This window comes from Dermacentor silvarum, chromosome 4 (assembly GCF_013339745.2).
Source record: "Dermacentor silvarum isolate Dsil-2018 chromosome 4, BIME_Dsil_1.4, whole genome shotgun sequence".
Taxonomy (NCBI): domain Eukaryota; kingdom Metazoa; phylum Arthropoda; class Arachnida; order Ixodida; family Ixodidae; genus Dermacentor; species Dermacentor silvarum.
This window is the reverse complement of record NC_051157.2, coordinates 135,191,415-135,206,373: the sequence shown is the minus strand read 5'-3', so window position 1 is coordinate 135,206,373 and position 14,959 is coordinate 135,191,415. Positions and strand designations below refer to the sequence as shown.

Below are 14,959 nucleotides of genomic sequence, written 5' to 3'. Positions count from 1 at the left end.
CAGTCGCCGGTGTGAATGAGCCTTTAGACACACCAGATCTCGCCGCCATCACCGACGACGCCGACAGACGCAACGGCAAGAGACGCTGGTAAAAGCGCTGAATGTGTGTGTGTGTGGGGGGGAGGCGGCTTAAGCCAGGCGCGGGGCGAGTCACATGGTAAGGCGACGACCCAGCTGCGGAGAGCGCATGCGCCAAGCCGGCGGCTGCGGAGCTCGGCGCGGCGAATCTCGTGATGCGTTGCCAATGATACGGCGCAGCTGCGGTCACGTGAAGATCAAATTGCTGGCGATGGCGAAACTCAGCTCGACGTCCTTAGTAAAGCTTTAGCTTTAATAAAAAAAATGAAAGAAAGAGCGCTCCGGGTGGTGTCCGCGAAAAGAAATTTGCGATTGCGGCGTCATCTCTGGCAGGAAGACAAAACGGGTCCGAGTGTCCAGGATCTGGCCGAATGTTTCCAGCATCGAGCTGCTGTTGTACTAGTAGACAGAGGATCACGCGTCTTCTCTTTATTAAAGAATCCCGAGCAAGGCAAGGCCGGAACCTATCTACGGGAACATGCGTGGAAGTAAGCTCTACAATTATTATAAGAAATTGTTAGAGGTAAGCTCTACAATTCGAATATATTGAGAATCATCTTCGGTAGTTCATGTACAAAGTTTTATAAAAAGTATCGAAGGTCCGTGGTATAACCTATAACTACTGCACATTGACACGACGAAGCGAGTTGATTGTTTTCGTTAGAAAACCTTTTGTCTATTGAGAAAAGTTGATTGGTACGCTAGTATCAACCGCAAAGGTGGCCGCAACATGCACAAGGGCGCACGCTAATACTTCTCGGTAGTCCACATAATACCTGAGGATAATTTATTTTCAGTGTACGATTGCCGCTACATATGGTGCGGTGGTTTCCATCATGCGCAGTCGTCTTTGGGGCTCTGCTATCACCATTTATGTTCGTAAAATATTTACTTGGAAGTTTTATTGTGAGGATGAATTTAAGCACTAAACAAAATATTTCCATGCACGCGTGAGGTCTTTTATTTAGTTTTCCTTATTAAAACAATTAAACTTGTAGGAGGCAAGTGCATGATCCTCCCATGCTCTAACACTTTCGCCTGTAAGTTGCTCCCCTGAGAACATACACCCATACATCGCTCAAGCCTTATACCATTAAGCTGGTGTTCCACCGCAGGCACACAGACAGACAGACGGACGGATGGACGGATGGACTAGCTACTGTCATGATCCCCTAACGGGAGGCAATTGTAACCGCTGGCCGCGCCCACGTAGAGGACAGAACGCCGTGACGCTCCGCCCTTTCTTGTGCCCTCTGGATAGCCTGGGCTTGCTTTCGGTGTACCGTGCTTCTGATGGCCTCCTCCCATTCAGCATCGCTGGAGAGAAGGTCGTTAGGCAACGCAGGACATCGCCACAGCATGTGAGCCATATAGAAAAAGGTTTCACTACAGTCGGGACAACCAGGCTCCACGTCTGAGTATATCCTACTGAGGAAGCCCTGCGAGGGGATAGATACCGTCTGCAACATTCTAAGAGTAGCTGACTGGCCTCTGCTGAGCTTCGGGTGAGGAAGAGGACAAACTCTCCTGCCAAGTTGGCAATGTTTAGTAATTTCATTTATTGTGAGAAGTGGATCGTTCTGCTGAGTCCCTTCCGGCCCCTCCGGAGCCTCCAGACCATCGCCGCGCGTGAGTTCTCGCACACGGTCGTGGGCCAGCTCGTTGAGGTTTGGGAAGCCTTCGAGAACGTTCGTCCACATGTGTGCGGGGAACCACGTAATGTAATGAGAACTGGGGTGAGGTTACCCGATTAGAAAGCTCTGATTGCGTCTCTCGAGTCGGTGTAAATGTGGAATTGCTCTGGGTTACACAACGCCAGCGCAACCGCGATTTGCTCTGCTTTACACTTGGTGGCCGCCTTTAACGAGACGGAGGAGCGAAGCACCCCCCGCCCGTCTATAACCGACAACGCGAACATTCTCCTGTTCCCGTACTGCGCCGCATCAACAAAGACAGCAGAGTCTATGTCATCCCCAACTTCCTTCAAGATGGCTGGTGCACGGGCTTTACGTCTACCCTCGTGATGCTGTGAATGTACGTTTCGCGGGAAGGTCCCCACCATGTAGGTCGCCCTCGTTTCCCGTGTAATTGTTAACCGCCGTTCCTCCATTTTCCTACGAGCCATGCCAACCTCGTCAAGGATTCGCCTGCCAGCCTTCGTCGACGATAGCCTAATCACCTGGGCCTCTATGATCACCTGCGCCTCTATGATCTCTTCTATGCTATTGTGCATGCCGAGTTGATCTAGCCTGTCGAGGTCATGCCATTTCTCATGATGACACCAGTTTCGAGATATTAATTCCCTGAACTTTGCAGGGTAATGTATTTGCGTTCCAGTTACTTTTGAGCTCCAATGCATAAAACAACGTTTTCTTAAGAAATTAACTGGAACGCCAGTGCATTTCTCCGCGAAGTTCGGGAATTAATATCTCGAAACTGGTGTCATCCTGAGAATTCGTTCCAAGTGAATCCGCCTTGCGAAGCTCCACGGCTAGAACTGTAAATTGGAACGTGGGCCATAAGGTAATTAGGTAAAACTTAAGTAGTGAATATTCGTGAATTAGTCGATTATGCATTTAATTTTTTTGCAAGTAATGTCCGCCTCTATGAGTAGACAAGCTCATGCACTAGAATTGTGCTATCTGCCACAGGCAACCTTTAATAGTTGTGGGAAATGTTGGCTGAAACACCCTGTATATTTATATATGGGTGTGTGTGTGTGTGTGTGCGTGCGCGTGTGTGTGTGTGTGTGTGCGTGCGTGCGTGCGTGTGTGTGTGTGTGTGTGCGTGCGTGTGTGTGTGTGTGTGTGTGTGTGTGTGTGTGTGTGTGTGTGTGTGTGTGTGTGTGTGTGTGTGTGTGTGTGTGTGTGTGTGTGTGTGTGTGTGTGTGTGTGTGTGTGTGTGTGTGTGTGTGTGTGTGTGTGTGTGTGTGTGTGTGTGTGTGTGTGTGTGTGTGTGTGTGTGTGTGTGTGTGTGTGTGTTTGGTGTATGGTGAAAGAGCGTAAGATTCCATGTCTTATACTTAATAGCGCATGAAAAGGAACGAGGCACGGATGGACGACGCGGACACAGCGCTGTGTCCTCGTTGCGTGACGCCATCGGGTAATGGAGGTTGTTCCATATACGCCCACCATAGCTTTGAGTGGCGTTGGCCAGCACTACCAAGGCTAATAAAATGCGAAGGAATTCACCCATAGACAACCGTTGGTAACGTACACCTTACTGAAGCGCTTGGGTTTAAAGTGGACGGAAGCAGGTTGTCGAAACAAATTTTTTTTTCGTTCTGGCCTTAGTTTGGTTCCACTGAAAAAAGTTCCGTTCCGGTTCTGCTCCGAAAAAGAAAAGATCCATAACGATTCATAACGGTTTTCGGGGCGAAACAACTTAGGGTCGAGGCTTGTCCGTCCGTCCACGTTGTCCGTGCTCTTGCGTGGGACGATCCCGGAGGTTGTGCACAGCCACGCAAAAAAAATGCCTCATTTCGAAATCCCATGCTAACGAAAGCAGACGTCCTTTGCTTTACCGAAACGTGGAACGCGAGACCGCACATCAATGGATTCTTCCCCGTCGTCTGCACAGAAGTAGAGCGTTCGGCGGGTAGTGTTAAGGATGTACGTGAAATTGCCTAGAGACCGCGGTGGATCTCGACCTACCAATAACGAGCCAATCTCACAACGGTGAACATGCATGCAATAAAACTATCCGGCGGAACCGTCGTCATGGTAATGTACTTGGCCCCGAATCTCTCCCTAGGCAACGTCGAAAAGTACATCGATCTAGCCATGCGCGAATAGGAAACAAAGTACAAGAACAATCCCTTCGCACTTGTCGGAGACTTCAACGTAGACATCACGGACAGCGACAGGCTTGTGCACTATATGACGTCTCTATACGCCCTACGATGCATTTCTTATAACTGGAAACAACCAAGAACCATCAAGGGAACGTGCATAGACCTTGTCTTTGTCAACTTCACGCTAGATACAATCGAAGAACCATTGGCTGTACATTTCACGGACCACAAAGCAGTGATAATGAAGGGAAAACGGAATCCAGAACTCAACATGACATACGAGGTATTACAAATAAAACATTGTATATACTGTACAGACGCGTTGTCACTCATTTACATGCGCGAGTAGGCAATGTCACGGTTGATTTACGGTAAGAACGATCCCCAGTGCTTCGCTCACTCGTCAAGATTCACTTTGTGGAGATGCGTGTATTTTTCTGTTCGCATGCAAACATTTTCGAAGCAAAGTAACGATAACAACATAGTATTAACTTTTTTCAATAATTTGAGAATAGCTTTTCAATATTTCTTTCTCAATATATTTCTAAGTAGCTTTGTGTCAATTTATTAGTCTATGCGCGCGCCAACCGTCTTGTGTGGGGTTTGATATGGTAATGCGAACGTGATGCGGCTGAGAAGAAGGTCTTGCACTAGTAGTCTTGTCCTCGGTGAGGCCGTATTTGCTTCGCGCCATTCGGGCTATTATGAATTACGAATTCTGAGACCACGCCCAGTACCTTGAGTGAAGAAACTGAGCATGATTTCAGAAGCACCAGGTCATCGAGTGTACTCGCCGAAATGCGACACCGTTGTTCCAATAAAACGACCTTAAACGAACATAAACGATTGATAAAGCTTCAGTAACCAAGCGTAGTACCCGTAGAAAACGAAACTATGAGCTCTTCAGCGCGCAAAGCCTGGGTTTTGCTGCGATGGTGATCTGCTATTGCACTCAGCGGCAGGCTTATTTTAGTGGACCGCTCGCACTATCGCTGCCTCAGACACGCGCTAATTCTCACCTTGCCTGACGTTGGTCGTTGCGGATTGTCAACTGTCCCCTTAAACCGAAAACCGATCAAAAATACTTCGCTTTCACCCCGAAAAAAATGATAAATAATCGTTCGGTTACGTTTTCGTTCCGGTCAAAGATATCGTTTTTTTTTTTTTCGTTTTTGTTTTCGTTCCGTTCCGACAGCTCGGACGGAAGCATCAACCGGTCAGCAGTCGAGATAAGTAAGAGACGTTTAGAGTGTTGGTGGGAAAAAAGCAGGGAAGAGATTGATACGACATGATCTCTTACAATCATAGGTAGCGGTACAAGGTATATTTTGAGGGGGGGGGGAAAGACAAAGGAGATGCATACAAAAATGCTACATAAATAACATATATAGCATACCTGATTCATTGAAGCAGGCTAGGTGACTATTTGTCACCACCCCGTTTTAAAGGGGATGCAATTAAATCATCATCATCATCAGCGCTAGCCCTAGTAACCCTAAATACCCCACTTAGTGGCCGGATTGATAGCCGTCACCGTAACACAGTCGGTAGTGGAAGGCACGCGTAAGGCGGAGGTTGTGGGTTCGACTTCCACCGGTGGCACGTTATCTTTTCGTCCACTTTCATTTCTCTTTCCTTTTCATTGCCATCGCAATTACATGGACACTCGAGGCGCAGTTCTGCCGTCGGCGTCGCAGTAGCCGCGAGGTTCCGCATAAATTACAAGGGCGATAAAATCGTTGCCGCGCGCCGTATGCTGTACGTGTGAGTGACAGCGTGCGAGGGTAAGCCGGCGATCGCGGCTAAATCTCGCGTACGCAAAAGAGGAAAGCGGGAAGGAACATCGCCGTCTTCCGTCGCGCGCAACGCTCCGAGGGGCGCGCTCTATATTCCGGTTGGCCCGGGCGCAAGGCTCCGGGGGGAGGGTAAGGAAAGGGGATGGGTGCGTTCTACTCCTGGAGGATTTCTTTCCACCTAGATTTCTTTGAAGTGCACGCAATTTACTGTACACAAGCGTTCTTGCTTCCTCCCTCATCGGAATGCGTCCATCTGTACTGGGATCAAACCCGCGACTAAGCAGTGCAAAGCTATTGCAACATTGCAACTGACCAATCGCTGTGGGTAACGAATTTAATGACCAACGTTCGCGGAATTCTGCGCCTTCGGGTGATATGTTTTGTATATGCAACACCTCACGGAAGACAGCTGCTATAGTCTAGAACAAGGAAATTTGTTGTAGAGACGCTGTTTCTTTTTTGTGTGTTTTGTTTGTTTGTTAGGGGAAGCGGCCCGTCGAGTAACTTGCGACTTCTCCGACTACACGGAATGCGGCTGGTTCCCGGAGAATCTGGAGGATGATACGAAGTGGCTTCTTCATACTGGAGCTTTTCGGTTTCCTGGGCTCCCATGGCAGCCCGTCGACAGTGCCTCCCACAAAGGTGCTTATTCAAGTATTCCTTGCGTTCGCTAATTTGTGGAGGTATGTCGCTTCTGTGTTTGCTACCAGTGAAAATTGTTTATGAGCTTACGGTGATTATCCCTACTTACTCTGAGCTATGAACATAAAGATAAAAAATGCATTATTATAAACGCTGTGAATTTTTACGGATTTAGTTTGCGTAGGGCTAATGCCACCGATAGAAATTCCGCCATAAATGCGGGTAAAAAGCGCGGAATCTTAATTGGGAATGACCAGTCATGCCAATACCAGATTTTTCTTTCGCACTGCCAGGTGCCAGCCGCAATGGCAGCCTTCATCCCTCTACTAAATAAATTTTGTAATAATATTCCGTCTAAAATGTTCTCAAGGCAGAGAGAGAAGTTTAAAGAGATGTATACACGAAAGCGTGGTGGCGTGGAGCAGAGGTAGAATACCCGGCTTCAAATCTGAAGGTCGTAAGTTCGAATCCTACTCCAGTCCACCACATTTTCAGGCATGGAGTGGTGCCTGACACCGGCAAGAAAAGTATATTGCCGAAAGCTAGTGGGGCTATACTAGTTCAGGTGCAACCAAACTAGGAAGGCCCACTAAGCTTCATCAAAGTCACTCCCTCACCAGAACAGGAATTGGCCTCCCTGGTGCAGTATTCGGCCACTACCTCCCTCATGACTCCGACAAACTGGAGATCGCAGTGAGAGGCCTTCGTCCTGCAGTGGACATAAAATATAGGCTGATGATGATGATGATACACGAATTCTAGAGGGAAAAGTATTTATAGCCACCTCTAAGAGATTGTTGGGGTAGGTGTCCTCATAGATGACCTGTATCCGCTATAGCACATCGCATATAGGCGGTACTTCCCAGATGCGTACCATTAAGGGATTAGTCTAAGTTTGTACAAACAGCACTGCTTGCACGCTTCTCGTCCTCTTCCCTTCTAGCACTAGCTTTGGCATCGTGGATCACGGCCGCAGTTACCACCGTGCATAATCAGGGTGATTATCTTCCAGGTGCGATTCTGATCTCTCGGTTTCCGTTCACGGACACAAGACGTACACTATGTGTGCCTCTTACTGGCGTTCTTGTTTACTTCGGCGTAATTCAGCCTCCGTCAGCTTTCATGTGTCTTAATGTAAAAACTGTGCATGTGCTTATGGTTCCAAACGTTGCGCAGGAGCCTACATGTATGCCATCAACACCGCACCGAGGATAAGGATTGCCCGCGTCGTTTCCATCCGCATGAGTCCAACTCCAGACACTGGCCGTTGCTTCACGTTTTGGTAAGTCGCGCCCGGTACATTCATTATTCTATAAAACGAATAAATATAAAAGAAAAGCTGAGGTACAAGCTGAATCCTATGGTACACCCTGTATCAGTGAATGAATGTGGTTACGGCATGTATGAAATTTGAGCTCATGTCTTCAGAATGAAATAATCTCTAAATTCAAATTTTGCATAAGGCGATAGGTGTGCTTTTTTTTGTCCAGCTGAAAATTCTGTTATTTTCATTTTTATTTGCTCGCAGCAGATCTTTTATCACAAGTGATACGAAACACAAGAACTATTCTGTGCCTAATCATGGTGTGTGGCTGTGCACGGTGCTAGTAAGCGTCCAGTGGCAGAAAGCTCGGAAACTCGTCAAGCTGCCACATTTCCCCATATAGCTATTAGTTAATGGGACAGGTAAACATTTTTGACGTGCACCATCAGCAAACACTTCGTTCGGCGATATTAAGACGAATATATACCAATAGAGTGCGTAAGCCGTACGTGATTGAGTTGTTCATATATATATATATATATATATATATATATATATATATATATATATATACTCTTTTGTGGCATTATGTTGTAGATGAAAATTATTACCGTGACATTATTTGTTAAATTCACCTAATTACGTGAGCGGAACCTCGAAGCACGGCTCGGAGAGTTGATGTATGTGGGGCGTCGTAAAAGTGACTATGCGTTCAATTGGAAGACGCGGAAGGCGCCAATCGGCATCAGCTTCTCACAAGGAACTGCGACGGTTGCGTCCATTTATGCCCTCCTTATACGTTACAGAGGAGTTGGACGGCGAGCCCCGTTCAAATATATAATTAGGTGAATTGAATCGAAAATTTACCTCCACTTAGTTAGCTGAGTCCAGAAGGCCATTTCAAGATGTATAGAAACACAAATCTAAACTGCGATGACGAGTGACTTCAACTTTCCAGTAGAAACAAGTGCAGTAAAGTTTGTAGCTCGGAAGTTTATTGAAATAATTTTATTTATTTAAATAAGTGTTTTTCGTTTTCTTTATATAAATGATGGCCACCTCAGCAGATACTTCATCTGTGGCGAATGACTTTGACTAAATCTTGTAGGCATGCAAAAAAAGTGTTTGACAAAAAAAAACACACCCGCATAATTTATATAGTTCTTTGAAAGAAAAGTAATCGTAACGTTAGCTCGCGCTTACGTGTATCAAGCATACGCAAATGAGTCGCTCACAAGCACGTGATTCCCATTTGGGGAGTATAAATTGGAGAACTTTCGCAAGTCTGTATTTCGCTGCAACGATTTATGAACTCGCCGTTGTAGCCCAGTGGTTATGGCTGCACGGCTGAGCTCGATGTTACAAGTTCAATCCGTTCGTGGTGGCCACATTTTGACGGAGCCAAATGGAAGAACGCTGTAGTGCACTTAGATTTACCTGCACCACAAAAAAAAATCCCGTAGGTAGAAATTATTCTGGAGTCCCCCATTACGGCGTGCCTCATAATCAGATCGTGGTTTTGGCACGTAAAACACCAGGATTAAATCAATCTAATTCAATAGTTTAAGGGGCTCCCGGAACTTACCGCCCATAAAGTCATATCGTTATAGTTAGTTTATAGAAACAGAAATGTGCCGGAATGCTCAATTCAAACTGAAGGCTTCCCTGTAATACGTGATATGTCATCAATGACTTAATGGTTTCAGACTAGAAAGCACATGTTTGTGCCTTGTGAATATATTTGTAACCTTGTAACCTTGCGTTGTAACTTTTTTTCTAATGTTCATGTGTTTTGCCTTTTTATTCCATGCATGTAATAGGAATATATGCTTCTGTTGTATGCTTTGTACATGGGTGCTTGGTTTTCTTTAGGCGAATTCTCTTCCTTTTCGACCAAGCTTTTCCACATCTACACGATGTGGATCAACTGAATTGCATTTACTTGAATTCAGTTATAAACAGCTGTCATCGTAGAAATAACGGGACCCTCAACTTTTGCCGGGATTTAAATGTGGTGACTTCAATACGCGAGATATTTGCTTCAATCGCTTCAGCTGTAGAACCTCGACGACAGTTGCCTACGCGCGACAAAATCATCTGCACCCGAATTCACACAGCTTTTCACCCGCCGGGGTGGCTCAGTCAGCTAAGGCGTTGCGCTGCTGAGCACGAGGTCGCGGGATCGAATCCCGGCCCCGGCGGCCGCATTTCGATGGAGGCGAAATGCAAAAACGCCCGTGTGCTTGCGTTGTAGTGCACGTTAAAGAACCCCAGGTGGTCAAAATTAGTCCGGAGCCCTCCACTACGGCGTGCCTCATAATCAGAACTGGTTTTGGCACGTAAAACCCCAGAAAGAAGAAGAACACAGCTTTTCGTCCCGACGTACTGTTTCCAAATGTTGGCCACCTCCAGTATTATTTTGCCGGACATCCTCCTTCGCTGGCAGCTGCTCTTATACGAACCGCTTTATTGTAAGAACGCTTTTCTGAATACGTACCCCAATTTTTAGAAAGCTCTTCAAGGTAATACATCTAAAAATCATAGACTATAGGAGGTAACAAAGAACAAACGATTAAGAGCAGCATCCCACACACCTACGCGCTCTTCTCTTTTTATTCATCATCAGCATCAGCCTCTATTAGGGAGAGGACGAAGGCCTATCGCTGCGATCTCCAATTACCCTTTCTTGCGCTAGCTGATTCCAGCATACGCCTGCAAATTTCCTAACTTCATCACCCCGCCTAGTTTTCTGCCATCCTCGACTGCGCTTTCCTTCTCTTCGCTTTCTAATGGTCCACCGGTTATCCACCCTACGCATTACGTGGCCTGCCCAGACCCATTTTTTCCGTTAATGCCAACTAGAATATCGGCTATGCCCGTTTGCTATCTGATCCACACCGCTCTCTTCCTGTCTCTTCACGTTAGGCCTAATGTTTTTCGTTCCATCGCGCTTTGTGCGGTCCTTAACTTTTTCTCGAGACTCTGTTAACCTCCAAGTTTCTGCCCCATATGTTAGCACTGGTAGAATGCAATGATTGTACACTTTTCTTTTCAACGACAGTGGTAAGCTCCTAGTCAGGACGCCATCGGGCTAAAAAGGATGTTCCACATTCTCCCATCATGGTTCTGAGTGGCGCTGGCTCACACTCCTAGGGCTAGATCTAGTAAACATAAATACCCAAGTTAGTGGACGAATTGATGGCTGTCGCTGTAGCACAATTGGTAGTGCAACGCACGCGCAATGCGGAGTTTGCGGGTTCGGCTCCCGCCGGCGACGAGTTATTTTTCGTCCACTTTCATTTCCCTTTTCTTCATTATTTTCTACATTCCAATTTGAAGTACACTTAATTTCCCCGATGCATTCCTTGGCTTCGTTGTCTGTTGGCTTTATGTGGTTATGACTAATAAAATCGAGCCCCTCGGTTACCATTCTTCTTTCGTAGTCAGGATTTGGTGATGCCTGCCGTATGCACTCCAACCCAATTTTATTCTTCTGTAAATTTCTTTCTCATGATCAGGGTCCCATGTGAGTAATTGACCTAGATAAACGTATGTCTTTACAGACTCTAGAGGCTGACTCACGATCCTGAATTCCTGTTCCCTTGTGAAGCTATTGAGCATTATCTTTCTCTTCTGCGTAATAATCTTCAACCCCACTCTTACACTTTCTCGGTTAAGGTCCTCAATCATTTGTTTTAATTCGTCCCCATTCTTGCTCAATAGAACACTGTCATCTCCAAACCGAAGGTTAGTGAGATATTCGCCGTTGATCCTCACTCCTAAGCCTACCCGGTCTAAGATCTGGAGTACTTTTTCTAAGCATGCAGTCAATAGCATTGAAGAGATTGTGTCTTCTTGCCTGACCCCTTTCTTGATAGGTAACTTTCCACTTTTCTTGTGGAGCACCAAGGTTGCTGTGCAATCCTTGTAGATATTTGCCAATATATTCAAGTATGCATCCTGTACACCTTGGTTACGTAAGTGCCTCTATGACTGCTGGTATCTCTACTGAATCAAGTGCTTTTCATAATCTATGAAAGCCATAGAGAGGTTGATTGTACTCCGCATATTTCTCGATTACCTGATTGATGGTATGGAGTGGCGCCTGACACCGGCAAAAAAAATATATTGCCGAGACCTAGTGGGGCTATGCTACTCCTGGTGCAACCAAATTAGGAAGGCCCACTAAAGCTTCAACAATGTCACTCCCTCACCAGAACAGGAATTGGTCTCCCTGGTGTAGTATTCGGCAACTACCTCCCTCATGACTCCTGCAATTAACTCTTTTTACTACTGTGTCCTAATTGTTTGTATTCATGTTTCCAGCAATTTCCAAACGTATCTTATCCCCATGACGCAACATGTCGTGTACGATTGATGTACAGAACGCAGGGAAATGCTGCACGTACGCTACCAAGCCATGTTCTCCCAAATTGAAGGAAGGAGGTAGTGCCTGGAAAGCAAACTTCAGAATGACGGGGGACTATTGGTTGAAACACCTCATGGACAATCACGAATATCAACCCCGGGATCTCCGTCTTTCCTCAATAGAACCAAAAGCTGCACAGTAGTGAATCACCAGTAAGAAGCGTCAGGAGCGCAATTGCTTTTGCAGGTACAACATGTGGCACCCGAACGTCGGCACGCTCAAACTCTTGCAGCGCGTGGATAACTCGTCCACTGATCCGCTGTGGATGCGTCAAGGACCGCAGGGCAAGGAGTGGAAGCAAGGTCGGGTACAGCTGTACTCTGAAGATCCTCATCAGGTTGGGCATTGCTTTTGGTTACTACACTCATGAAATCAGTCTACCTTAAAAAAAAAAAAAAACGTGTAGACACTTGGCTTCTGCACGAAGGCCCCGTCCTGAAATAAAATACTTATGGCCATATAGAAAGCTACCGCGAATTTCCTAAAGACAACTTCTCTAGCTTTGGGTGAACGAATCGATTTTTTGAAATGTTATCTTGTATTAGTACAGCAGCAATTTGATTCGATTTATGCTAGTTCACGTTGCTTTCTCTGAAGTCGCATGCCCAGTGCTTTTTTTTTATTTGTGTGTTGCCCGTAAGAATTTTCCCCGCCGGTCACTGGAATGATCTCCAACGTTTTCCGGGAGCATTATTCCTGCTAGACGCTGCTCCGCCACCACACGCTCTTTTATACGAAAATAGCGCAACTTAATTTCCTGTAGTTACTTTTATGTGCATATTCAGTTACTTACCCAAAGGGCTCGTGAGGTAATTACACATAGGCGTGGGGGTAAACATAGATTGCATTCATCGATAACATGCTACGGTAAACAACATGTAGACGGTACATAAGCGTGAATTATTAATGATGTAGTATTAACCAATTCCGAACACCTTGAAAATAAACCAATAAAAATTCAGTTAGCTATATATTTTCAATGTGAGCCACCAATAACGCTATCAGCCACTATTTTGCTACGAGCAAGACAAATCTTAACGTAATATACAATAAAAGCAGCACATATAGGATGCCCAAGTACCGCGTAGCAATAATACAGCGGCTCAAGAACTCTTGTTACATGCTATGAGCTTACATAGCCGCGTTGGTTGTAAAGTATGTCAGGACTGATGACTGGAACACAGATCGATTACTTATGGTGCCCATTAAGGCAAGTAACGCGTTCCGTTCGAATGTGAATAGTACGAGCGGCCAGTTCTGGTATATATATATATATATTGCAGGCGCAAGTTGGAATACGCTAGCGCAAGACAGGGGTAATTGGAGATCGCAGGGAGAGGCCTTCGTCCTGCAGTGGACATAAGATATAGGCTGATGATATATATATATATATATATATATATATATATATATATATACGTGTATGTGTGTTGTGTGTGTGGGTGTGTGTGTGTGTGTGCATCGATCAAGGTGGGCCGATGGGTAAGGAGCTGAACTGCCGCAGTTGCGTGCTTTGGCAAAACGCGTCATTATCCGATACAACGAATGAAAGGAAGTCGACCAAACCTCCTGTGTATGTCATGTGGACAGCGATTGAGCGGTTGTTTGAGAGCAGTTACGCTTTTTTGTCAAGAATAGTATGACAACATCAACCTTGCTGCTTTATTCGGGATATTTTAGATCATTTGGGTAGATAGGCGTTGGTGAGGGTGCCGTATTATCGATGCGTATTCTAAGCAGAGTCTTATGAGCTATAAACATGCATGCATTCATGCAACGCGTATTGTAACTAGTAGTAGCAATAACTGGCAACCCATAGGTACACCCGTTTGCATAACTACTGGTAAGTAAATTAGCTTCCTTCCGATGCTACCGCAACGTACCATTCTAGCATATTTTCATTGTAGAGTGTGTAGTATTTCGCGCAATTTTTTTTTCCATGTCCAACCCTGAATCCCAATATGTTCTGCTTATGTTACCCTACGCAACCCTTGAATGCACATAGACAAGTGGCTGTCCACTTGCCTGGCCATTTCTAATGATTGCGCGATTACAACAACATTATTGTCTATGAAATACGCAATAGTATTGTTCTAGGTAATTTTAAAACTTATAGTCTTCTTAGGCAGTTCTAAGACCGTTCTGCTTTACTCCCGTTGTGTCATTCCTATCAATGCCTGAAGCTTTAACTTTTATTTTCTTGCAATAATTGACAAAATGCAAACTATGAATAATATTAAAATTGGCCTGTATATAAAATCTTCGATAAGCTACAATTCAGTGCCTCTCTTAATAAGAAAGAGCCACTAAGTCATGAATAGCTGCCATCGCGTAATTGTCCACGCTGTTCATCTTGCGAAATAGATGGCAGTCGAATACGAATAAGCTCCGGAAAATATTGGAGCACTGCAATTAAGTTCTTCTATTGGCAGCAAGAGGGTGGTTGCCACGTGGAATGTCGCCACCAACAACGCCAAGCAGTCTTTGTGCGCCTTAACGACTGGCTCTCAACTCGTAAAAATAGCCAAGTCGTACCGGTGGTCTTGTCTTCCGCTCTTGCATGTATAAGGTCGTGTTACCTTTTTTTATTTTTGTGCATTAACTTGTTCGTCAGGAGGTTGTAATATGCACTGATTTTACTTTTGTTTCTCTAGCTAGGTACAGAACTCCCGAATCATGACCGAAGAAAAGGTGGCGTAGCCTTATCTGTGGCGCTGCGCGCGCTTTCAGGAGGGCTGTCTCGAACACAGCGAAAATACGTAGACAATCTTGAGGTTTCACTGTGGTCGGCTGCCGGTGTCACTGATTTTCGCTGCTTTACTGATTAGCTCGCAGTCGGTCGCACATAGGCATTTTGGTGTTCTCAACAACCAGCGGTTAATCTTTGGAAACGTAACTGATTACCTCAGAATTGGTCCTGCACACTAGTATCTTCAGAATTGTTTTTAGAAAGCGTA

At 45.5% G+C, this 14,959-nt stretch overlaps 1 protein-coding gene across 1 annotated transcript in view; it reads left to right on the top strand.

Moving 5' to 3' along the window:
* The window catches only part of LOC119450644 (MAM and LDL-receptor class A domain-containing protein 1-like), a 78,482-nt gene that overhangs the window by 32,716 nt on the left and 30,807 nt on the right, over positions 1 to 14,959 (top strand). The window contains exons 10-12 of the mRNA XM_049666562.1: positions 6,151 to 6,309; positions 7,486 to 7,591; positions 12,189 to 12,339. Coding sequence (XP_049522519.1) covers positions 6,151 to 6,309; positions 7,486 to 7,591; positions 12,189 to 12,339 — 416 coding nt within the window. The remainder of the gene's footprint in view (positions 1 to 6,150; positions 6,310 to 7,485; positions 7,592 to 12,188; positions 12,340 to 14,959) is intronic.